The following is a 22,019-nucleotide window of genomic DNA, read 5'->3' on the forward strand; positions in this document are numbered from 1 at the left end:
ACTACCTCTCTGCAACACTCCCTTGACACCTGTAGCTCACTCTAAATGGCTAACCTTAGCTGGCCTAAGTCTCGATAAAAGCAAGAGCTCTACCACAGGAGCAAAAGTAAAACCTCTGCAAAAATAAATGTTGCAAATCAGTAGGAGAAAGCATCTCATCCCTGAACAGTGATGTTCCTTCTGCTTTAATGGTTTGTTAAAGGTGACACATGATCTAAAGGCTAGAGCCTTAGATTTCTAACAGAAGAAAAAGGGCCTTTTACTAAGATTTTTCTGCCAAAATTACACAATTGATGGCTGTGATTTAGGTGCCTTTACTGATCAGTCACTTTCCAATTGATAACAGACTCTTCAGGTACTCCAGTGCTCTGACAGTATTCTCCTCCACCACATTCTGAGAATGAAAGCCTGGACGAGACATGACAGTTTCAATTTAAAAGTACTTACAAATTCTGCATGCCGAACAAGTACAGACCATTTTTTCCCCATCAAAAAGGGGGAGGGAGGGGCTGTACCTGTAGGTTATGTGCTTCTGTCTCCACTTCTGGCCAGTGAGTGCATACCGCTTTTTCCTCCGGCTGCGACGTAGGTGAGGATGATCCGGAACACCACATCGAGGCTTCTTCATCCACCTGCAAGTAAAGAGAAAAAAAAACAAACAACCAAGCTACACAAAGAGTTTGGAAAAGAGATTCCAAAGAACTCAGGGGGTGACTGGAAGACTTCTGAGAGATGGCCAATGCTGACCCCAAGAAGGGTTCGGTCCTCCCTGTCAGGCTTATCCACTGCACAGGGCTCTGCTACCCATCTCTGCTGGCAATCCACACACCTCAGCACATCAAAACCATTTCAAATTTCCTGTGGAAACACAGATTCCAGATCAAGTAGTCCCTATGCTTGACAAGAGCTTAATGATGATAATGCAACAAGAGACTCAAACCAAAATCACAGCTGGGTGTGCCCTGGGATCAAGCTCACCTATCACCTACTGGATCCACTCTCCATTCGGTAAAGTGGTCCTGTGCCACTGAAAAAAAAAATCTAGTTCATACCTCTCTAGGTAAAACTGAGTAAGTGCAACCACAACCATCCCAGACAATAACTAAGGCTTTCACCTGGAATGACCTGAACAGATCCCTTCAGTCTCTGGGTCACACATACGAAATTCCATTAGGTTCTCCCCGTAACTCCTGACTCAATGATGAAGGAAACTGTAGTCTCTATTGCCAAGTGAACAGGAAGAGCAAAGGATGCTGTCCCTTGCACAGGGATCCAGGCAGTATTATCAGAAAAGTCCACTCTCATTCCTTCCCTACATCCTTTACCTCTAGTTTTGATAGATCTTGTTCATTTCTTAGAGCAGCTTGGGGGTGGTGAAACACTGGAAGAGAAGTGACAGAATCTCCATCCTTGGAGATATTCAAAGCCCAACTGGAAATGGTCCTGGGCAACCTGCTCTAGATGTCCCTGTTTCAACAGAGGGTTGGAGTAGATGAACTCAAGACATTCCTTCCAATCTCAAGGTTTCTCTGACAGAGAATCAAGGAGAAATAGACTCTTCCTCAAAATACACTTCCTTGTGTGGGCATACTCCAGAGAAGCCAAATGTGGCTTATGGAGGAACAAATCTGCCCATCAGATGTGCATGTGGCAGCTGGGGGAGAAGGAGACAAGGACAGAGACTGAGGAACTACAGGTACTGGTCTCCACAAGTCCCCAGTCACATCCTTTAAGATTTTGCAGTGCATCTCAGGACAGGAAAGCAGAGCCCAGGAATAACGCAAGCAGTCTCTGGCCACAATCTCCCCCTAAGAAAATTGGCACTGCCTCAGTGACTGGAATTTTTCAGGCATTTCATGCATTTGATCCACTCACTCTGATGGCAAAGGCAATTGACACAAAGCCTTTAAGAACACTTTGCAGGACATGCCACGCCTCATTACACACAAGAAAAGCATTCTAGCCAGTCCAGGCCCATTTCTCACAGGACACCAAATTGTCTCCCCCCTCCTCAGTAAGGTTTCTCCCACATCCTTGGCCACCCAGGGGACAACTTTTGGCCTCCAAATGCAGACATTCCTTCTTCAATTGTAGCCAGCAAATGGCAAGTAGTCCACACTTGTGCCTAATCAGTGCACATCTTATTCACCAAAAAAATATTAGCCCCAGACCTTCAGAAAGGGACAGTCTCCCATCACCAATAGATGGTTGACAAGACTTTTTCCCAGGACACCTTTGAAATTAAAACCAACCAGGAAGACAAGACACTGTTCCGCACCAGAACATTCTTTCACACAGACCTGCTCCCAGTTGAGGCACCAATGGAGCCCCTTCTTGATTCCACTTCCTATACGTAATTCTGATTGCTTATAAATTTCATCTGTCATCATCTCCCCACCAAGAACAGAGCAAATGAGAGCTGTTATACACATTGCACTGTACCTGACAAGAACCCAAGCTGTGTATATAAAGCCAGCACAGATCTTCCCTACTTACATCACCTCACATTTATCAGCACTGTATATCTTTCAGAAATCCAGGCAACCTGTGGAAATTGGATCTGTCTTGCCCACACAACTGCTGCCACCTTCAAAGAAAAGCAGTACATTTAAGATTTGCTTTTAGAAATATCAACTCAACCTGAACACACTGTGTTTTTCCAAGTGTCCTTTATTTGTGCTCTTTTCCATTGCTTCTAGCACTTTCCTAGAGAGATCTCAAGCTTACTGTCACCTGTATTCTCCCAGATATTTCCTGAGTTTTCAGAGTCTTGTTTAGTTCCACTCATATGTTATGGTACAATGTTTTTATCATAACCTTACACAAGCCATAGTGTAAATCAGATTTTCACCTCTTGAGCTTCATGGGAACTCCAGTAGTCTGAACATCACCATCATCAGGCCCTGACTATAGTCAGAAAATGACCTTCTGTTTTATCCTTACTAGTATCATCTAGAAGACAAAATATTAATAGAGCAGTACTACCAAACCAACCTGCATGTGTAGAGAAGTCACTGGGACACAGCACTGTCCAGGGCAGTGCTGACACACTAGCAGGACCTCACACCTCAGCATCTGTTTCCTGCCAAGTTCCCAACATTTGCCCTGTGCCCAGCTGGTGACAGGAATTCACCCCAACACAGATCAGCCCAGTGTTATCAAAGCCAGAATTGTACAGAGACCCCACAGAAACTGAACTCCCTCCCAACAGTCAAATTACCTGCCCCTTTGCCAGCTCCAGGTACAGGCACAGGGCATGGGGCTGTACCAGAGGAAGCTGCAATACCAATGCCTGAGGCTTCAAGGACTTCTTGAGCCAAAGCTTCCAAGTGGCCCCTAACTCCTCTTCATATAGTTTTAAACTATATAAAAACCCCATTTCACTTAGGCCTGTCTGAACCCCCATATTCTACCACAGTTTATTCCAGAGCTCAGCTACTGCCTGTCTGAAGCCAAGTAACAGAGCCCAGCCACCTGGTTGGAGCTCAGCAGTACCCAAGCTATCGTCAGCCTGAGCTAATGTCAAGCTGAGAATGTTTCTGGATCAGTTCCCTGATTCAACTTACTTCCCAGACATATGGGCCCTGGTCTAATCACATGGACCAGGGTACAAATGCAGCCCTCTCTCCTCCTCTCAGCAGGGCAGGTCTGTGGCAAAATATCCACAAAACTGTAGCTTGCTGCTCTTAATCATCTGTAGCTGAGCTTTATGACAGTCATTCTCTACTGAGCAGTTTGGATAACCCCCACTGTGTTCCAGAGGAAATCAATCAGAAACAACCAAAGACAATTACTTGAAGCAAGATTCAAATACTTATGGTTGATTCCCTCCTCCTTATTTTTCAAATGGGAACACTAGTAACACTGGATCATCAAAATTTCTACTTGGCACTCTTGAGGCACAGACTACTGCATTCCCCCAGCTGCCTGGCATCAGAAAACAAGCAATTTCCAAAAGCACTGACATCCAGTTCTTGTCCAGACACAGCTGCTTTCCCCAGCTCAGGCTCCAAGCCCTTTACAAGACTCTCCTAAAGAGAGGGAGCTGTCACTCTCAATCCCCTACTCCTGAGCTGGTGGGAGTGGTAGCTTTAAACAGCTGTGATGCACCCCAAGGTGAGAGACCTGCACAACAGGCTCAAAACAAAGCACAAGACACTTCCAACACAAGTAAGATAATTTCTTGGTTCCTTCCAAGGCCATGTGATTGACCATGACAATGACAAATCACCACTTTTGTTCAGCACTAGCGTCTCTTCTCTCCAGCATGCTCCAGAACTGTATCTTTGCCCAGCTGCTCAGCAAAACCACAGTTCAGTCCCCAGCTGCGGCAGGCACAAAATTTGCTGAGGCATCATAAGTTGCAGGGTTGGAGGAGGCTGTTTTACATACTCTCCCTGCTCTCTTTACAGGAAACTACATATCTTCTGCTGAACGGACCCCCATCCAACCTTCCTTTTGGGTACCAAAAAGCAGTGGTGTTTCTTTCCCATCTCCCACATGCAGCACCTTCGTGGTGGCTTCTACATGGTTGGGTACCAATCCTGGAGAAAAAAACAAGCTCCAGATTTAAAGGCTTGTGGGAAAGGAGATGAGAAACTTTAGGCTATCACAATAAGTGTAAATAACTCTGATTCTTAAAGTCACTTTAAAGAGACAGAACTTATGACACTGACGGAAGTGACAGAAAAATTCCAAAATTCCCTAACTGCAATCTCAAAACTCCTAACACAGACTGAAACAATGGCTTAGTAAATGCTTGAGTAATTCAGAGTCCTTGGAAGTGGCCTGCCTTGCCAGCTCTCTTCCTTCTGCCCAGCTTCCACAACCAAGTCTGAGGAAGTGACAGCCCAACATAGCCCAGGCAGATGCCCCTCCAGCTCAAACAACAGGCTCACTGCTAACAGCAATCTGGACCTCTTTTTCCGTTCATGCAAATTCTAGGCAAATTCTACTCTGCCATACAACATATGGACCCACTGACTCAGGACAGATGGAGACAGAGCAACTCAACATGCCTCCGAAGCACACCAACATTTGGTTGCAGCTGAGGTTTCAAGCTTTTGGAGACTTGAGTTTCAGAAGAGGGAACCATCCAGGTTTTTCACTCATCAGCCTTTGGGTGTTCACACACTGATCAAGCCTTGCCCATAAATACAAACTCGCTAAAATGTGGGCAACACTTTCCTTTCCTTCAGAAAAACTTTTACTTACTAAAGCAAGGACTCCCACACACAGTTTGCTCCCTTCTCCTGTCACTGACAAGGCAGCAGAAGCAGCTCCTTAACTTTCTAAACTAGCACCCCAATATCATAGCCCCCTCCTTCCCCATCCCCTTCCAAATCATCAGCATGCCAAATCCAAGCTTCTACACACCAACTGCACACACAGAGCCTTACTCAACGGCTCTGCTTTGGCATTCACCTACAAACGTTATTAACGGCAAAGAGATCTCAGATGGAAAATTCCCACCTTGAAAAAGCATTTAGTTTTCAACTTACTTGAAAAGCAAACAGGATTTTCTCTGTCCCTCAATTGAAAACAAGTGGCTCTTCCTGTGAGCTAAAGGAGGGAATGCTACATTCACTGAAGAGGTAGTCCCAGCCCAGGATGATCCCCTCCTATCCAATTCACTAATTTCTTTGTTTCTCCCTCTTCTTGCAGTCTGGAAGGCATAAAACCAAACCCCTTTGTTCTTTACATTATTTGGTGACTTTGTGGCTCTTTCTTTTGTGCTATCATGTCCCTTTTGCCAGCAGTGTGCCCTATGAGGAGAGATGAAGAATCAGGCAGAGCATGCTTTAAAAGGGTCTGCTAATGTAGCAAGGGCAAGGGACAAGGAGGCAGGGCCTAAGCAAGTTCCATTGGGCTTTCTCTTTTTGCTCACCATGAGATCTTTTTTTTTTTCCCAGAAAGCCTTAGGAAGACCTTCTCTTCATTCTGCTTTAGTTAGCAGATGCATCCCAGACCAACAGCAGAAGGATCCAGCCACTAAACGACACCCCAGCAACACAACAAGAAGCTGCTTCCACACCACCCTTTGCAGCCTACATTGAAGAGAAGACTAAAAAACAAAGACCCTCCAGCCCTGGTGATTTACACCAATGCTTCTGAGCTATCAAAACTCTGATCACAAGCAACAATACATGGTCAACTTACAGCAGAGAACATCGAATGTCCAACAATTGGCAACTACGGGCAGCTAAGCAGCCTTGACTATCATCATCAGACTACAATAACTCACTTCAGTTCAAACTATGGATCTACACAAATAGCATCTGTGGAGATACATAAATTCAATTAATTAGGAAATAGATTAGAAGCCATTTCTGGAGCTAGAATTTTAACCTAAATTCAGACAGAGATGGAAATAAATTAAAACCTTGATGTCCTCCACTTCCCGAAGCTCACAGGATTCACATTTTGACTGTGCACCAGCAATGGGGATCTGTGTTCAAAGAACACAAGAGCTTCTTCTCACACTCACAAAAAATACTACTGGCAATAAGAAAAGTGGAATTGTCCACAGTTTTTTGTTAGAGACACCTTCTCATAATCAAGGCTTCTCTGGTACAGTCAGTCAGGCAAATCCATCCCTTTTGAGGACTTCTGGCACCGGGAATAATTAGGCAGAAAACATGACAATGCATTAAGAAAGAGAAAGACAAAAGTAGCCTATATTAATCTTACTCAATAGTTGTCTGGTCCAAAACTCCTGTTACTGGGATTCCATAAAACTGTTGCATAGTGGCAACTGCAGACTGCACAGCTTTTCCTGACTGCAAGGGAGACATTTGGCTGTCAGATGGAAGTAAGTAGCCATAAGTTTTTAACCAACCCTGAAAAAGAAAAAAACAGATGGTAAGATGCCACAGTAAGTTTTCAACATAACAGTTCAGAACATTTCCTCAAAAGAAAAAGTGACAAATTATCCCCAAAAATTTAGCCATCTCTTTTTTTTTTTTTTTTTTTTTTTTTTTTTTTTTTTGGCTAGGTTGTGTAATATCAGCTGATTCCTAGGAAAGGCTGAGAATCCAGCTTAATATCACCTGTCCTGACAGGACAAGGCAGACGTGCCATTTGAAAATGAGCATCATCCCTATTGAGCAACTGAGGCAGACTTAGGTCTTTGGAGCACCAGAAATGCCCAAGCAGCTTTGTTCTTGTTCCAGGGACTTCCTGTGCACCCTGCCCCCTTGCTATCATGAGACTCCTAAGTCCCCACAGCAGCAAGCTCCCAAGAGCCCACTGCCCACTACCCACTGCTGTCTCTGGACCATCTTTATTGGAATGAAACAGCCCTGAGAAATCATTGAAAACACAAATTCAACTTTGCACTTGCAATGAGCACAGGGGTAATTCTAAGCAACCCCAAATGAACCCAAACAAACAACAACAAAACCCCTAAAAAAAACCCAAACGCAAAAAGAAGATTGAACCAAAAAAACCCCACACTCAGAATGTTTGAAGACCCTGATTAGATGGGTGTTTCTTCAACCAATAGCTAACACCAGCAAACTGTCAGAACAGGACAATAGCAAACTCTCCTCAACGAGCTGTTCTTTTTCCGTGCCTCTACCCTAAAATGCAGCCTTAGATAAAACTGCATATCAAACTTGTCAAAATGCTAAGGACAGCATTTTCAAAAACATACAATTATTCAGGATTTTTTTCCTCTCCTCTTTTCCCCTCCCTCCCTTTGATATGAGGAGAAACCAGAATATTAAGCAACAACAACAATAATAATGGAATAAAAACTGGTTTTCATTATTATTATTAATAATAATAATAGTAATAACTTGTTTTCATAAAGTTTTCCCCATAACTTTTCATGCTCACCCCCTAGTGCTTCATTCTTCTGGTTGATTCAATTCTTAGACTAGGATTATTATGAGACCAACATATATCCCATAAGCTTTTTCCCAATCCATCTGACTTACAGGACAGCCCTCATCACATAAGTACTGATAAATCATCTGCATGACCTGTTTTCCCACTGACAGCATGATCACTCAGGGAAAGGGGAGAGAAAATGCTTGTTCTCCCTTAACATAACAGAGCAGCAGGAAAGGGGCTCAAGTCAGAAGAAGCACAAGTGGGAGAAAAATCCCCTTTTCTTTGTGGAAACAAGAAGATGCCAGAAGCCATTAGGGAGAGAGAAGGGCCTTGCTTCCAAAAAAGGAGAAAGAACCATAGAAGCGTTGGAAGCCCATCTTGTTCCACTCCCTTGCCATGGGCAGGGACATCTTCCACTATGGTCTAGCTGGTTCCTACAAGCCCTGTCCAACCTGGCCTTGGACACTTCCAGGGATGAGGCAGCCACAGCTGCTCTGGACCACCTGTGCCAGGGCCTCCCCACCCTCACATTCCTTCCCAATATCCCATCTAACCCTACCTGCTGGCAGTGGGAAGCTATTCTCTGTGTCCTGTCCCTCCAGACCCTTGTCCAAAGTCCCTCTCCAGCTCTCTTCGAGCCCATTTAGGCACTGGAAGAGGCTGTACGGTCTCCTTGGAGCCTTTTCTTCTCCAGGTAAACACCCCCAGCTCTCCCAGCCTGGCTCAGAGCAGTGGAGCTCCAGCCCGCGGAGCATCTCCATGGCCCTGCACCAGCAGCTCTTTGTTGGCCTCGTGTTGGGAGCCCCAGAGCTGGCGACAGTGCTCCAGGTGGAACAGGGAAGCGACACGAGAGCATGGACTGGGCATGCCAAAGTTCACCAAGGGCACATACAGTGCTACTAAACACGGACATCATCAATGGCTCCAGACAAAGCCAATCCGCAAAACTGCTCCAAGACCATTTGCTACTCCTGCCTTGGCCTTTGACAAGCACAATGCGAGCACACGCTATTATAACCAACATTATTATAACCACCTCGAGCACCAAGGACAGAGGACAGTAACCAAAAGAGCTCGGAGCGGGGCTGCCCTTGCGTATCCCCCTTCCCTTCCGGCTCGGAAGTGGCAGCGGGAACGGGGCACCACACGATGGCCACCCGGACACTCCGAGAAGCTGTTCCAGGATACTAATGCTTATGATCACACAGCAGGGGTACGGCTGCTTCTCTGGCCGGTCCCAACTTGCCGAGGTGCGGCCGGAGGAGCTGTGCCCGCACACCCGAGCTCAGCCCGGCCCTGCGGGAGATGATGGAAGGCTTATGGCAAGGAGGCGGAGGAACCGCTGCCCGCTCGGCTTTCCAGCCCACCCCGAGACCCCCAGAGCACATCGCGGCCGCGGGACGCCGGTGGCAGCCGCGGCCCCGCCCGGCCCCGCTCGCGGACCTACCCGGCCGGTGCTGGTGTCGGCGGCGGCGCGGAGCAGCGCGCAGAGCAGTGGCAGCAGCGGCCCCGCCGCGCCCAGCGCCCGGCGCGGGCAGCGCGCCATGGCCCCGGCGGGGCCCGGGCCCGGGTCGGCACCGGCGGGGCTCGGTGCGCTCCGGCCCCGGCGCCGCGGCTGCGGCTGCGCGGCTGCCCGGAAGGGGAAGGGGGAAGGGGGACGGGAAAAGAGGAAAGGGAAAGGGAAGGCGGGCAGCGGAATCCGCCGCTTCCTCTGCTGGTCGGCCCGGGGCTGCCCCGCAGGGAGTGGAATATGCAAAGTTTTCTTAAGAAAGGCTATTCTTTGGTGTGACCATCTCTGGAGAAAATGTGATGTCAGCTGCGGGTAGCCGACAGCTGGAGGGGCAATTAGCCGGGACATTCCTCAGGGAATGAGGGCTATGTCAGAAATTTATGTATGCTCTAGCTTGTGGAAGGCCTTCCCAGATGAACTGCTGTGTACCAGAGGTAGCGTGCGGGGGATCAAGCTCAGCCACGAACTTCACCAGTCTCCCTCCTTCCAATTGCACTCCATTTCCTAGGACACTTCCAGCACATCAGGATCAGCAGAATTCACCCCGACACCTGCACAGCCAGCCCCATCTCTCAGAGGCTACAGGAGCCCTTCCCTCCTGCCAGGCCAAATCAAAGCTCCCTCCTGTTCCGCGGCAATTCCTTCTGCTTGCAGGGAGGGTATTGCTTGCTGCAGGGAGCCAGTTCTGCCCCAGAGCAGTTTGGCCCCTTGGAGCCTCTTCTGAGCCAGGTAAGCACTGGAAAGTACCAGCAGCCAGATCTCCCCTCTGCTGCTTCAGCCCTGCAAGATCACTCTGGGTTCTGAGTTTTCTTCATTTTTTCACACCCTGTCCAGATAGGAATAACAAACTCATGTTCCATTTAGGGCACGCTGTGTAACCAGAAGGGCTGTGAGGATGGAGGCAGGCAGCATTCTGTTCCTCTGTCCCCTCTGACCATCAGCCCCTGCCAGGACTTCGGGCAGAGACTGCCTATCTCCCACTCTCCCAGAGCTCCTGCAGTTCTGCTCTTTAAACTTCAGTGCATTTTCTCTGCAGGGATGTTCCCATGCTCTCAAGAGCACTGTCTATTCCAGCTGACATGGAGCTATCAGATCCTTCCCAGAAGTCTTACTGTGACCCCAATGCACTACAAGGATGAAGAGGACTTTGTTTTCAAAATTATAGAACCACAGAGGTCTGGTTAAACCTTCCTGGGGGTGTCAGTTTATCTTGTTTCTTGTCACAAAGGAGCGAGTGTGCTGTGAGAGGGCTCCTCACAATACTGCTCTGTCCCCTCCGGTCCTCAGCAAAAGCACCCTTTTTCATGTCATCCCCTATGCCCTGTGGACAAAGGGCACCAAAAAAAGCAGCTGGAAATCTGGGTATTAGAACAGATTCTATATTTACAATCTAAAGAAGAAGGAAAAAAAAAGGAAAAAACAATCTTAAAAAAAAGAAGAATCCTGGCTGGCTCAGGTGGCCCCAGATCACAGAGAGCTTCTCAAATCAGCTCTTCTCAGAGCTCCAGCAGCACAGCAGGCCATGGCCCCACAGAAAAGGCTGCCTCTTGCAGAATTGATCTTGCAGCTTCTGCACGAAGGAGCCTGGAGCTCTCTCTACAGCCTAGAGGAAAAGTGCTGGAAGAAAACGTGTGCTGCCCTTTTGTGTTGTCAGGTGCACACAGGACAGGTCCACCAGGAACAATGGAGGGCCATGCATTGGTAGGGAATGGGCTCCAGCAAGAGCAGAGTAGGATCTTCTGGCAGCAAAGCCTGAGCTTGTGATGCGGGCCATCTCCTCAGCAGACACCAAAGTGCTTCCTTCCAGCCCCGGACAGCAGCCACAAATGCCAGCTTTTGTTCAGCACCTGCTGCTTCTTCCTTTGTTCCAAGCAGGTCCAGGATTTAGTTTGGAAGCTGAAGCACGTGTCTTTAAGGCGCCCGTATGGAGGAGAGGGGCAGCAGCTGCAGCGCAGGCCTCGTGTGCCTCTGGCAACGGCACCAGTGCCACTGCCTTGGGGCGCCTTGCCCGTGGAAGGCGAGTCTGCCCTCAGGCACAGCTCTTGAAGTCTGTCAGCACCAAAGGCCACAGCGGCAGTTGTAAGGCTGGCAAGTCAAGAGAAGGCCATTGTGGCCAATTCTGCTGAAGCCTTTTGCCAAACCACGCGCAGTGGTGCCCACAGCATGCCCCCTTTTGGCGTGGCGGCTGGTGTGGACACCTGGGCGAGCAGGCGCTGGCGTTGGGGCTGCTGCTGTTCCTGTGCATGCTCTGGTGTTGTTTCTGTGGCGTCCAGGGGCACCAGGGTGGCAGCGACTCGGCCGCTCTGCTCGAGGAGACATGGCCACCCTCCCCGTGGAGGCAGAGGCTCTGCGGGCCCAGGGCTCTGTGTCAGGGGGCCTCGGTCTCAGCACCGTGGCCTGGGCAGCCGCAGGGGCCTGGGCTGGCCGCCAGCCCTGCCTGTGCCCACTGGCCTGGTAGCAGCCCGTAGCCATGCCCTGGCAGGGACCTCTTGTCTTCCTTATCCCCGGCCAGCCCAGCCTGGGCACCTCGGGGCTGTCCCCAGCGTCCCACTGAGGCCCAGCCTCGAGGGCTTCTGCCACAGGTGTGGGAAGCTCTGGGGAAGAGCCAGAGCAGCCCAGGTGGCAGGAACAAGGCGGCTGCTGGGGGGCTGCTTGTGGCCTCTGAAACCCAATTCCTCAGGGATTCCCAGCAGGCCGGCCCCTCAGGGGCCTCCTGTCCCCTTGGAGCCACCTGCCACGCGCTCCCTCCCACATGGCCCTCGTGCCTTCCCGCTGCCTTGTCCCGTCAGGGCCTCCACAGCACCTCATCCCTTCGCGGCCTTCCACTGCCCTGTCCCCTCAGGGTCTCCCCCAGCCTGGCCATCCTGCCAGGCAGTGGCGCAGCCCCGATGGAGCTCCAGAGGAGCTGTACGGAGAGGTACCTGGGAGCCCTCAGCAATCCAGGCAGCAACACACGGGCAGGAGGACACAGATGGTGCCTCCTGGCTGGGAGGGGGGCTTGTGCCCATCTCCAGGCACCAGTCTCGCAGGGATGGCCTCAGCTGTGGCCCCTGCCCTGCCACTCTGTCGGCAGCGTTCAGGCTTCAGCAGAAGCACCAAAGGCCAAGGGGCTTCTGGCCATTTTCCTTTCCCCACTGCATGTCTGGGCAGCTTGCTGAGCACAAGGAGCCGTTTTCCCTTCTTCCCCTGTGCCCTGCAAACACTAGGCACTAAAAGAAAGCTCCTGGGAGTCTGGCTATTATAACAGACTCTATATTTATATAAATCTATATATATATATACATACAGAAAATATACTCTATATATCCTAAAAGAGAAAACTAAAAAGAAAGTTTAAAAAAATCTTATAAGAAAAATCCCCGCTGGCTCAGGTGGCCCCAGCAGACAGAGAGCCTCTCAAATCAGTTCTCCTCAGAGCTCCAGCAGCACAGCAGGCCACGGCCCCACAGAGAAGACCATCTCTTGCGGGCCCTGCGGAACTGATTTCGCAGCCTCTGCAAGATGGAGCCCGGAGCTCTCTCTATGGTCTGCAGGACAAAGGCTGTTCCGAGAGCCAGGCTTCTGACAGCAGGGCTGATGTCGTACGCCATCTCTTCAAGGGCTGCAAGAGAGAGGAACAGAGCCACGGTCAGATCCCGGAGCTGCGGGGACCCGAGGAGACCCTCGTGCCAGGGCCATCCCCGTGGGCTCTGACCGTGGTGAGGAGGGCTCAAGGGCATGAGCCTGAAGCCACTGGACACTATTGCCGCAAGGTGGCCCTGTGGCCCTGAAATCTCTGTGTCAGCTCTGGCCACGCCAGGACTGGTCCGCACAGGGAGCAGAGCCCTCGGCAGCCAGGGCAGTCCGCTGCCCTCACTCACCCTGGCAGATGCGCTGGAGCTCTGGCTTGCATCCCCTGAGGTGCCGCCCAGCCATCCCTGAGGACACAGAGCCTGTCAGGGCCCCAGCGGCACAGCTCCCTGCCTGCCAGCGGCGCTGCCAGCCCTATGGCCACACGCCCTCCTGGCCCCGGCAGGGCTCAGGCCGGGCCCTTGCCGCACGCTGCCGCCCAAGGACACGGCTGCCAGAGGGCGGCGGCAGCCCCGAGGGCAGGCGGGGCTCCACGGTGCCGAGCCCGGCTGGCGCTGCCGGGGCAGCAGGCGGGGCGGGGGCCGAGCTGCGGCGGGGAGGGAGTCCGGGCTCGTGGCTCACCAATGAACCTGATGGCCGCCTGTCGCAGGGACTCCTGTGGGCTGTCTAGGTAGAGCAGGGCGTGGCGCAGGTGCTCAGCCGCTCGGCTCCTGTCCTCTGCCAACTGGAGAGAGCGCCAGGAGGGTGTAGTTGGTGCAGGCTCAGCCCCCTGCCCGCACAGTCCTGCGAGGCGGCCAGCAGCCGCTGGCGCCTGGCTCTGGAGGGGGCCGAGGGCCGGCTGCTGCCCAGGCAGCCGCGGTGCCGCCCCGCCCCACAGCCCAGCGGGTTCCATCGGCAGCCGGCCCCTCGGGGCCACAGGAGCCTGGAGCAGAGGCCACCACGGCCCAGGCAAGGGAGCGGCGTGTGCGGTGCAGGCTGCCGCCCCTGGCTGCAGCGCCGGGCAGGGGGCTTCTCCCGGCTGAGGCTGAGCCTTCCAGGCCGCCCTTACCAGGCTCTCGCAGAAGCTCCATGTCTGATCCACGCGCAGCATCTGCTGGAGATCCTTCCTGTTCAGGAACGTGGCTGAACAGTGCAGCGTTTCCCGGGAGGCCTGGAGAGCAGCAGAGACCCGCAGATGGCACCACAGGCCAGGGCACAGCACCCAGGCCCCTCGTAGCAAGGGCAGGAGGAGGCTGCAGCCCGCGAGGGGCCAGAGCAGGAGGCGGCCGAGGCCCCTGACAGGGGCCCAGCGGCAGGCGCCGAGTGCTCACCTCAGCCACACGCTGGTTCTCGTCGTGGCAGTGGAGAGAGAGTGGGAGCAGGCTCCGGCGCACGTGCGACTTCAGGGCCCTTTCTTCCCCTTCCGGGAAAAATTCTAGCATCTCTCGGAAGAGAAACATGGAGCACAACTGCACCTGGCTGTCATACTGTATGAAAGGAGGAGACAAAGAGCTGTGCATGGGCTGCTTCACGCCCACCTGGGCCCAGGCCTGAAAGTGCACAGGGCACAAGGTGTCCGGGCAGCACCCAGTGACCGTGGCTGGAGGCACAGAGCCTTACGCTGTCAAAGAGTGGCAGAAGTGCCTCAGCCAGCTGCAGGGCCAGGGGGGTGGATATCAGGGCCCCATTGTACAGGAACAAACAGCTGAGGAGAACGATGGTCATCCTAAGCACGTCCCTGTCATTTTCCCACAGGAGCTCCACCAGCCTTTCATGCAGGCTCCACATTCTTCTGGCCTGTGTGGAACACGAATGTGTGAAAGGCTGGGTTGCTGCCGCAGGGCCCCGAGGCCAAAGGCCTGTGCCCAAGTACTCGGGCAGCTGTAGCGAGAGGCGGGAGAGGTGGGAGCAGCTGCCTCAGCACCCGAAGCCCAGCCAAGTCCAAGCGACTGCGTTCCCCAGCCCCACGCCAGCAGCGCGGCTTTGGCCGCTGCCCCCTTCTCACCATCGAGAAATTCTTGCCCAGCACCAGGAGACCTCTGAGTGCCAAGCGACGCTGCTCCCTGCACAGGCTCTGCAGGTCTTTTGACATGAATGCCAGGAGGCTGTCACAGCATTCATTCAAGTTCAGGCACTCCAGGATCTGAAAGGCACAGGCCCCCGGTGGCAGGGGAGGCAGCTGGCGGGAGCCCGGAGCCGCACGGGGCAGGGCCCAGGCTGCAGCACAGGGCGCGGGCACTGTCCCAGGCAGCTGCAGCCGTGAGAGGGCAGAGAGCTGGAAGGCTGCTCAGCCAGGCAGCGCTGGCCTTCGGGCTCACCTCCACAAGGAAGGCCATGGCGGCCAACTGGCAGGATGGCGCGTCTTTGCTGAGCAGCCCGAGCAGGTGGACCGCAATCGCGGGACACCAGGGTACGGATGCGTGGCGCATTTCTCTGACAGGAGGAAAAGGGAACCGAGACCCTGAGCCAACGAGGGCAAACCTCTCCCTGGACTGACTGACAGAGATCTGCTCTTTCTCCAGCACCCTGCAAGGGTACCCGGGCTCTTTGGGGGGCGGCTGCTCTCGGGCACCCTTGTCTCGCAGCCTTTTGCAGTCTCTGTGCAGTCCATCCCTTGGTGACAAGGCCCTCTGGCCCAAAACCACTAGCGCTGTGTTGGACAGCCCGGGCATGGGGTCCAAATGCCAGGGCCAGCTGGGGAAAAGGGGGTCTCACCTGGCCAGCACGCCCACAGCACAGTGGTGGGTGTGAGGACAGAGCAGTGCGTCCCAGGCACGCTGGTCTTCTGCCTCCACCACCACATCCTCATAGTGCAGTCGGCAGAGCAGGGCCTTCAGCGTCTGCTCTGCAAAGCTGTGTGCAGAGCAAAGCCCAGGTCATGCTGGGAGCACTGGCTCCTGCCTTGGGGACATGGCAGGGACAGGAGGACTGGCATGGAGCACCTGCTGGGGTTGGTGTCAAGGCTGTGTTGCTGCTGGCATCCCTTCCAGAAGGTATCAACCGCCTCTGGCATTTGCAATGTGCTGAAGAGCACTTGGAAGAGCAGATGCACAAAGAGGCGAGAGGAATACACTGTCACTACGTGTGGGACACAGGGCATGTGGAGGATCTTCCACATGGCCACAGTTGCCTGCAAAGGACAGAGCAGCCCGAGTCAGTGCTCAGTGCCGAGGTGTCCGTGTGGCAGGGCCCAAGTGTGGGAGGGACAGGCCAGTGGAGACGCAGGGGAAGCACCGGGCCGGGTGGCCCCAAAGCTGCCCCTAGGCCAGGTCTCAGCCCAGCACCTGAGGCAGGGAGGTGCCATGGGGGAGGGAGGATAGAGACCTGACGGAGAGGTGACCTTGGGGTGAGCAAAGGCCAGTTGCAAAAACTCACAGCCAGGGCAAGGACAGCCGTGTGGTCTCCATCGGAGGTGCACATGCTGTGCTCTGGCCAGTTGCCCAGCACGTCCAGGAGCACCAGCATGGCCGGCTCTGCAGTCCTGCACGAGCACATGATGGTCTTCCACATGGTGGCAGCAGCTCTGTGGGGTCAGAGCTCTGTCTCAGTGAGGTCTGCGACACAGCACCGTGGCCTGGGCAGCAGCGGGGAGCTGAGCTGCCTGCCAGCCCTGCCTCTGCCCACTGCCCCTCACTGGCAGCACGCAGGCAGCCCAGCCCAGCCCAGCCCAGCCCAGCCCAGCCCAGCCCAGCACAGTGGGGCATGGCCCCTGAGGGGCAGGGAGGGAGCATGGCAGCAGGCTCAGGGGTTGACATGCTAGGGCTGGCAAAGGGAGGAGCCAGAGGGCCCTGGGATTCTCTGTTGGTCAGACACCTGGGACAGGCTGTACAGGGTGATGGGCTGGTGAGGCCTGAGCCATCTGGGCACGTGAGCCCCATACCTGTCACACGATGGGGCCACGCGTAGGAGAGCCATCACCACGTCAACGGGCTGCGCCTCTGTCAGATCCAGAAGGGACCTGTACACATTATGCTGGGGAAACTCATTGGCCACGAGCCACTGGTGGATGTACCTCACCATGGCGGGCACCTGGAGAAGGCATGGGGAGACTTGGAAAGCTGCCAGAGGGAGTAAGGTGCCCAGCTGCCCCAGAGAAGTGCTTCCCTTCCCACCACACTGCAATGGCCTCAAAGGCTTTCCGTGAGCAGCAGGCGTGGCTTGGGAGGCCCAGCAGTTCCAGCTGGGAGGCTGGAAGCCAGACCACAGGCTGCTTACTTGCTTTGCACTGGAAGGACCCTCCTCCACAAGCATATCCAGCAGGGCAGCACTGGTCTTGGTTTTGAAGATGGGAGAGTATACTCTGACCACAGTGCCCGGGACACTGGTCTCTTCCTCGCGAATTCTCTTCACGAATTTGCCAACCATCTGTAGCAGAAGGGCAAGAAGCGAGGCATGTTCCATGGAGTGCTCCAAGCAGGCTGCTGGGCAGAGCAGTGACAACAGGCCCAGCCCAGGTGGCCATGGCTGCAGGTACCTGCGCTGTTCTGCGGAAGAGGCCCCGGGTGCGTTGCTGCTCTGGTGTGTGCTCCAGGGCTGCACCTGGCAAAGAGCGAGCACAGCCTGAGCTGAGGGGCTGCGGGAGAGGCCGGAGAACACAGCCCGGCCCTGTGCTCCCCAGGCAGGGCCAGCCCTGCCATGCCCCAGGGCATGGAGCACAGCTGAGGGGAGTCTGCCCTGGCCCCTGTTCCCTCCTGTCCATGGGCATGTCCCCAGGGCATGGCATGGCATGCAGCCCATTGGCCCAGCTCTGCCACTCACCCTCCTGCGGTGGCTGCAACTGCTCCACCTCTTCAGACTGCTGTGCTGGGGCGGTTCCAGGGCCTTCTTTCTCCTCAAGGGCCAGCTTGGGCATGCTCAGGGGTCTCTGGGTTATGTCACTTCCTGGATTCATGGCAACTTGCGGGAGGAGATGGCTCGGCAAAGGTCCAAGTCAACAAGTTCTGCAGTCTTTCCTTGAAGACTGCAGAGTGAAGACTTGAAGAGTGTGGTCTTGGCAAGGCTACAGGACAGCAAGTCCTGCGCTCTGGACTCAGGGGCTCCTGCCACAAGGACAGGAGACTCCTCGTCAGTCAAGGACCGTGGTCAGTGAGTCCCACGGTCTGGCCTCTGGGGCAGCTGCAGAAGGGAAACCTCGGGAAGGCCACAGGTCACCAAGTGCTGTGGTCTGGCCTCGAGGTCACCTGCAGCAGTAATGCTTTGGAAAAGCTCTGGTTCAGCAAAGAACGAGTGGGCTGTGCGGGGGCTCCTCACGGCACCACTCTGTCCCGTGGCATGCACCAAGCACTGTGGTGTGGCCGCGTCACCGCTGTCACCTATGTCACCGCATGTCACAAAGGGCCCCTTTGACACCCTGTCCCGTTCCATGCCACAGTGACCATGCTGCTGCACCAAGTCACAAAGGGCCCTTACACACACTGCCACCTGTCCTGGGGTTGCCCCCAGCCCGCCCGCAGTGGCCCAGGTTGGAAGGAATGCCTTGCCCCAAGTGTCTCAGACAGCCGTAAGACAGGATCTTTAGGAACAGCTCAAACCATAAGCAAACGCTGCCCTGCTCTGTGGGCTCAGGGCAGCAGAAGGAGTGGGAAGGGCCCAGGGCCTTCCAGAGGAGCTGGCACTGCCTCCCTGGGATACGTCCCGCCTGGTGGCCATCCTAAAGAAGGCAGTGGGACACAATTGAGGAAGGTTTGGGCCAGGGCACGGATGCTGCTCTGACCCCTGGGGCCCAGGGAGCACTGAAATCCGCAGGTGTGGCAGAGTCTCCCCAAGCCCTGGCAGCGCTGGAGCCGGTCTCCTGCCCCAGAGACCTCTGCCCCAGGGGGCTTCTCTGCCAGAGGGCAGCCAAAGCCAACGTGCATTGGGGCTGTGCTCCATCCTCCAGGGGCTGGTGGCAGGAGCACCTGGAACAACAGGGGGCAACACTTGCCATGTGTCAGATAATGTTGTTCCTTCCTGGAATGATTTTTTTCTGGGAAGGGATTAGCAGTAGCACAAAAACACCAATGGCTACTGAATTTCACAGGACAAAGATACTCTGCAGAGACACGGCCATATTTCCTTGTGCCTTTCTGTCTTCCTTGCATTTTGGAACAAAAAGAACTGGCCCAGCCTCTGCTGTTCAGCACTCCAGTTGCTCTGTGTCTGCCTGTGGCAGCTCATGTCCAAACACAACTGAGTGCCTGCTAAGTATGGCTCTGGATGGCCACAAACAGGGGCGTCCCCAGGGAACATCAAGGCAGACACCTGGGGAAGTGCAGAGGATAGGGATCACTCTGGGAAGAGAAGCTCTTCTGTGTCTCTGATGATGCTGCCAGCCCCCTAAAGGAGCAGCCAAGACAAGTGCTGCAAGCAGACGTGTGCTGCCCTTTTGTGCTGTCAGGTGCACACGGGAGAGATTTATTGCCACAGTCCACCAGACTTGATCTGGGAACAGTGGAGGGCCATGCATTGGTAGGGAATGGGCTCCAGCAAGAGCAGAGTAGGATCTTCTGGCAGCAAAGCCTGAGCTTGTGATGCGGGCCATCTCCTCAGCAGACACCAAAGTGCTTCCTTCCAGCCCTGTACGGCAGCCACAAGTGCCAGCTTTTGTTCAGCGCCTGCTGCTTCTTCCTTTGTTTCAAGCTGTTACCCCTGCCCTTAGAGGGGCAACACGTTGCGACGTGGGAGCGGACCTTCACAGAGGACGGCAGGCAGCAGTTTGGTGAAACATGGAAGGCTCCTTTATTATCTGACTCCAATAGCTTATATACATTTTGTACAGAGGGCCAAGATTGGCCCAAAGAGGTTACAACCTCCTGACTCCATTGGTCAATATGACCATCAGTCAAGTTCTCTCTCGGAGAACAAGAATGCAAAACATACTGGTAAATTCTAAGAGTACAATATTGTTTACATGAAGCAGTGTGAGAAGCTGTTGCAAAGACTCAAACACTTGAAAGCAAGAAATGCAGAGGTGACACCAGGCCGGTCCAGGATTTAGTTTGGAAGCTGAAGCACGTGTCTTTAAGGCGCCTGTATGGAGGAGAGGGGCAGCAGCTGCAGCGCAGGCCTCGTGTGCCTCTGGCAACGGCACCAGTGCCACTGCCTTGGGGCGCCTTGCCCGTGGAAGGCGAGTCTGCCCTCAGGCACAGCTCTTGAAGTCTGTCAGCACCAAAGGCCACAGCGGCAGTTGTAAGGCTGGCAAGTCAAGAGAAGGCCATTGTGGCCAATTCTGCTGAAGCCTTTTGCCAAACCACGCGCAGTGGTGCCCACAGCATGCCCCCTTTTGGCGTGGCGGCTGGTGTGGACACCTGGGCGAGCAGGCGCTGGCGTTGGGGCTGCTGCTGTTCCTGTGCATGCTCTGGTGTTGTTTCTGTGGCGTCCAGGGGCACCAGGGTGGCAGCGACTCGGCCGCTCTGCTCGAGGAGACATGGCCACCCTCCCCGTGGAGGCAGAGGCTCTGCGGGCCCAGGGCTCTGTGTCAGGGGGCCTCGGTCTCAGCACCGTGGCCTGGGCAGCCGCAGGGGCCTGGGCTGGCCGCCAGCCCTGCCTGTGCCCACTGGCCTGGTAGCAGCCCGTAGCCATGCCCTGGCAGGGACCTCTTGTCTTCCTTATCCCCGGCCAGCCCAGCCTGGGCACCTCGGGGCTGTCCCCAGCGTCCCACTGAGGCCCAGCCTCGAGGGCTTCTGCCACAGGTGTGGGAAGCTCTGGGGAAGAGCCAGAGCAGCCCAGGTGGCAGGAACAAGGCGGCTGCTGGGGGGCTGCTTGTGGCCTCTGAAACCCAATTCCTCAGGGATTCCCAGCAGGCCGGCCCCTCAGGGGCCTCCTGTCCCCTTGGAGCCACCTGCCACGCGCTCCCTCCCACATGGCCCTCGTGCCTTCCCGCTGCCTTGTCCCGTCAGGGCCTCCACAGCACCTCATCCCTTCGCGGCCTTCCACTGCCCTGTCCCCTCAGGGTCTCCCCCAGCCTGGCCATCCTGCCAGGCAGTGGCGCAGCCCCGATGGAGCTCCAGAGGAGCTGTACGGAGAGGTACCTGGGAGCCCTCAGCAATCCAGGCAGCAACACACGGGCAGGAGGACACAGATGGTGCCTCCTGGCTGGGAGGGGGGCTTGTGCCCATCTCCAGGCACCAGTCTCGCAGGGATGGCCTCAGCTGTGGCCCCTGCCCTGCCACTCTGTCGGCAGCGTTCAGGCTTCAGCAGAAGCACCAAAGGCCAAGGGGCTTCTGGCCATTTTCCTTTCCCCACTGCATGTCTGGGCAGCTTGCTGAGCACAAGGAGTCGTTTTCCCTTCTTCCCCTGTGCCCTGCAAACACTAGGCACTAAAAGAAAGCTCCTGGGAGTCTGGCTATTATAACAGACTCTATATTTATATAAATCTATATATATATACATACAGAAAATATACTCTATATATCCTAAAAGAGAAAACTAAAAAGAAAGTTTAAAAAAATCTTATAAGAAAAATCCCCGCTGGCTCAGGTGGCCCCAGCAGACAGAGAGCCTCTCAAATCAGTTCTCCTCAGAGCTCCAGCAGCACAGCAGGCCACGGCCCCACAGAGAAGACCATCTCTTGCGGGCCCTGCGGAACTGATTTCGCAGCCTCTGCAAGATGGAGCCCGGAGCTCTCTCTGTGGTCTGCAGGACAAAGGCTGTTCCGAGAGCCAGGCTTCTGACAGCAGGGCTGATGTCGTACGCCATCTCTTCAAGGGCTGCAAGAGAGAGGAACAGAGCCACGGTCAGATCCCGGAGCTGCGGGGACCCGAGGAGACCCTCGTGCCAGGGCCATCCCCGTGGGCTCTGACCGTGGTGAGGAGGGCTCAAGGGCATGAGCCTGAAGCCACTGGACACTATTGCCGCAGGTGGCCCTGTGGCCCTGAAATCTCTGTGTCAGCTCTGGCCACGCCAGGACTGGTCCGCACAGGGAGCAGAGCCCTCGGCAGCCAGGGCAGTCCGCTGCCCTCACTCACCCTGGCAGATGCGCTGGAGCTCTGGCTTGCATCCCCTGAGGTGCCGCCCAGCCATCCCTGAGGACACAGAGCCTGTCAGGGCCCCAGCGGCACAGCTCCCTGCCTGCCAGCGGCGCTGCCAGCCCTATGGCCACACGCCCTCCTGGCCCCGGCAGGGCTCAGGCCGGGCCCTTGCCGCA

The 22,019-nt window shown here is 54.7% G+C and overlaps 1 protein-coding gene across 1 annotated transcript in view; it reads right to left on the reverse strand.

Moving 5' to 3' along the window:
• The window catches only part of MMP24 (matrix metallopeptidase 24), a gene marked incomplete at its 5' end in the record, with an annotated part of 45,265 nt that extends 35,883 nt beyond the window's left edge, over nucleotides 1-9,382 (reverse strand). Inside the window, 3 exons of the mRNA XM_083873540.1 lie at nucleotides 516-632; nucleotides 6,691-6,839; nucleotides 9,284-9,382. Coding sequence (XP_083729666.1) covers nucleotides 516-632; nucleotides 6,691-6,839; nucleotides 9,284-9,382 — 365 coding nt within the window. The remainder of the gene's footprint in view (nucleotides 1-515; nucleotides 633-6,690; nucleotides 6,840-9,283) is intronic.
• Between the last annotated feature and the right edge of the window lie 12,637 nt (nucleotides 9,383-22,019).

This window comes from Zosterops lateralis (genome assembly GCF_965231275.1).
Source record: "Zosterops lateralis genome assembly, chromosome: 16".
Lineage (NCBI taxonomy): Eukaryota > Metazoa > Chordata > Aves > Passeriformes > Zosteropidae > Zosterops > Zosterops lateralis.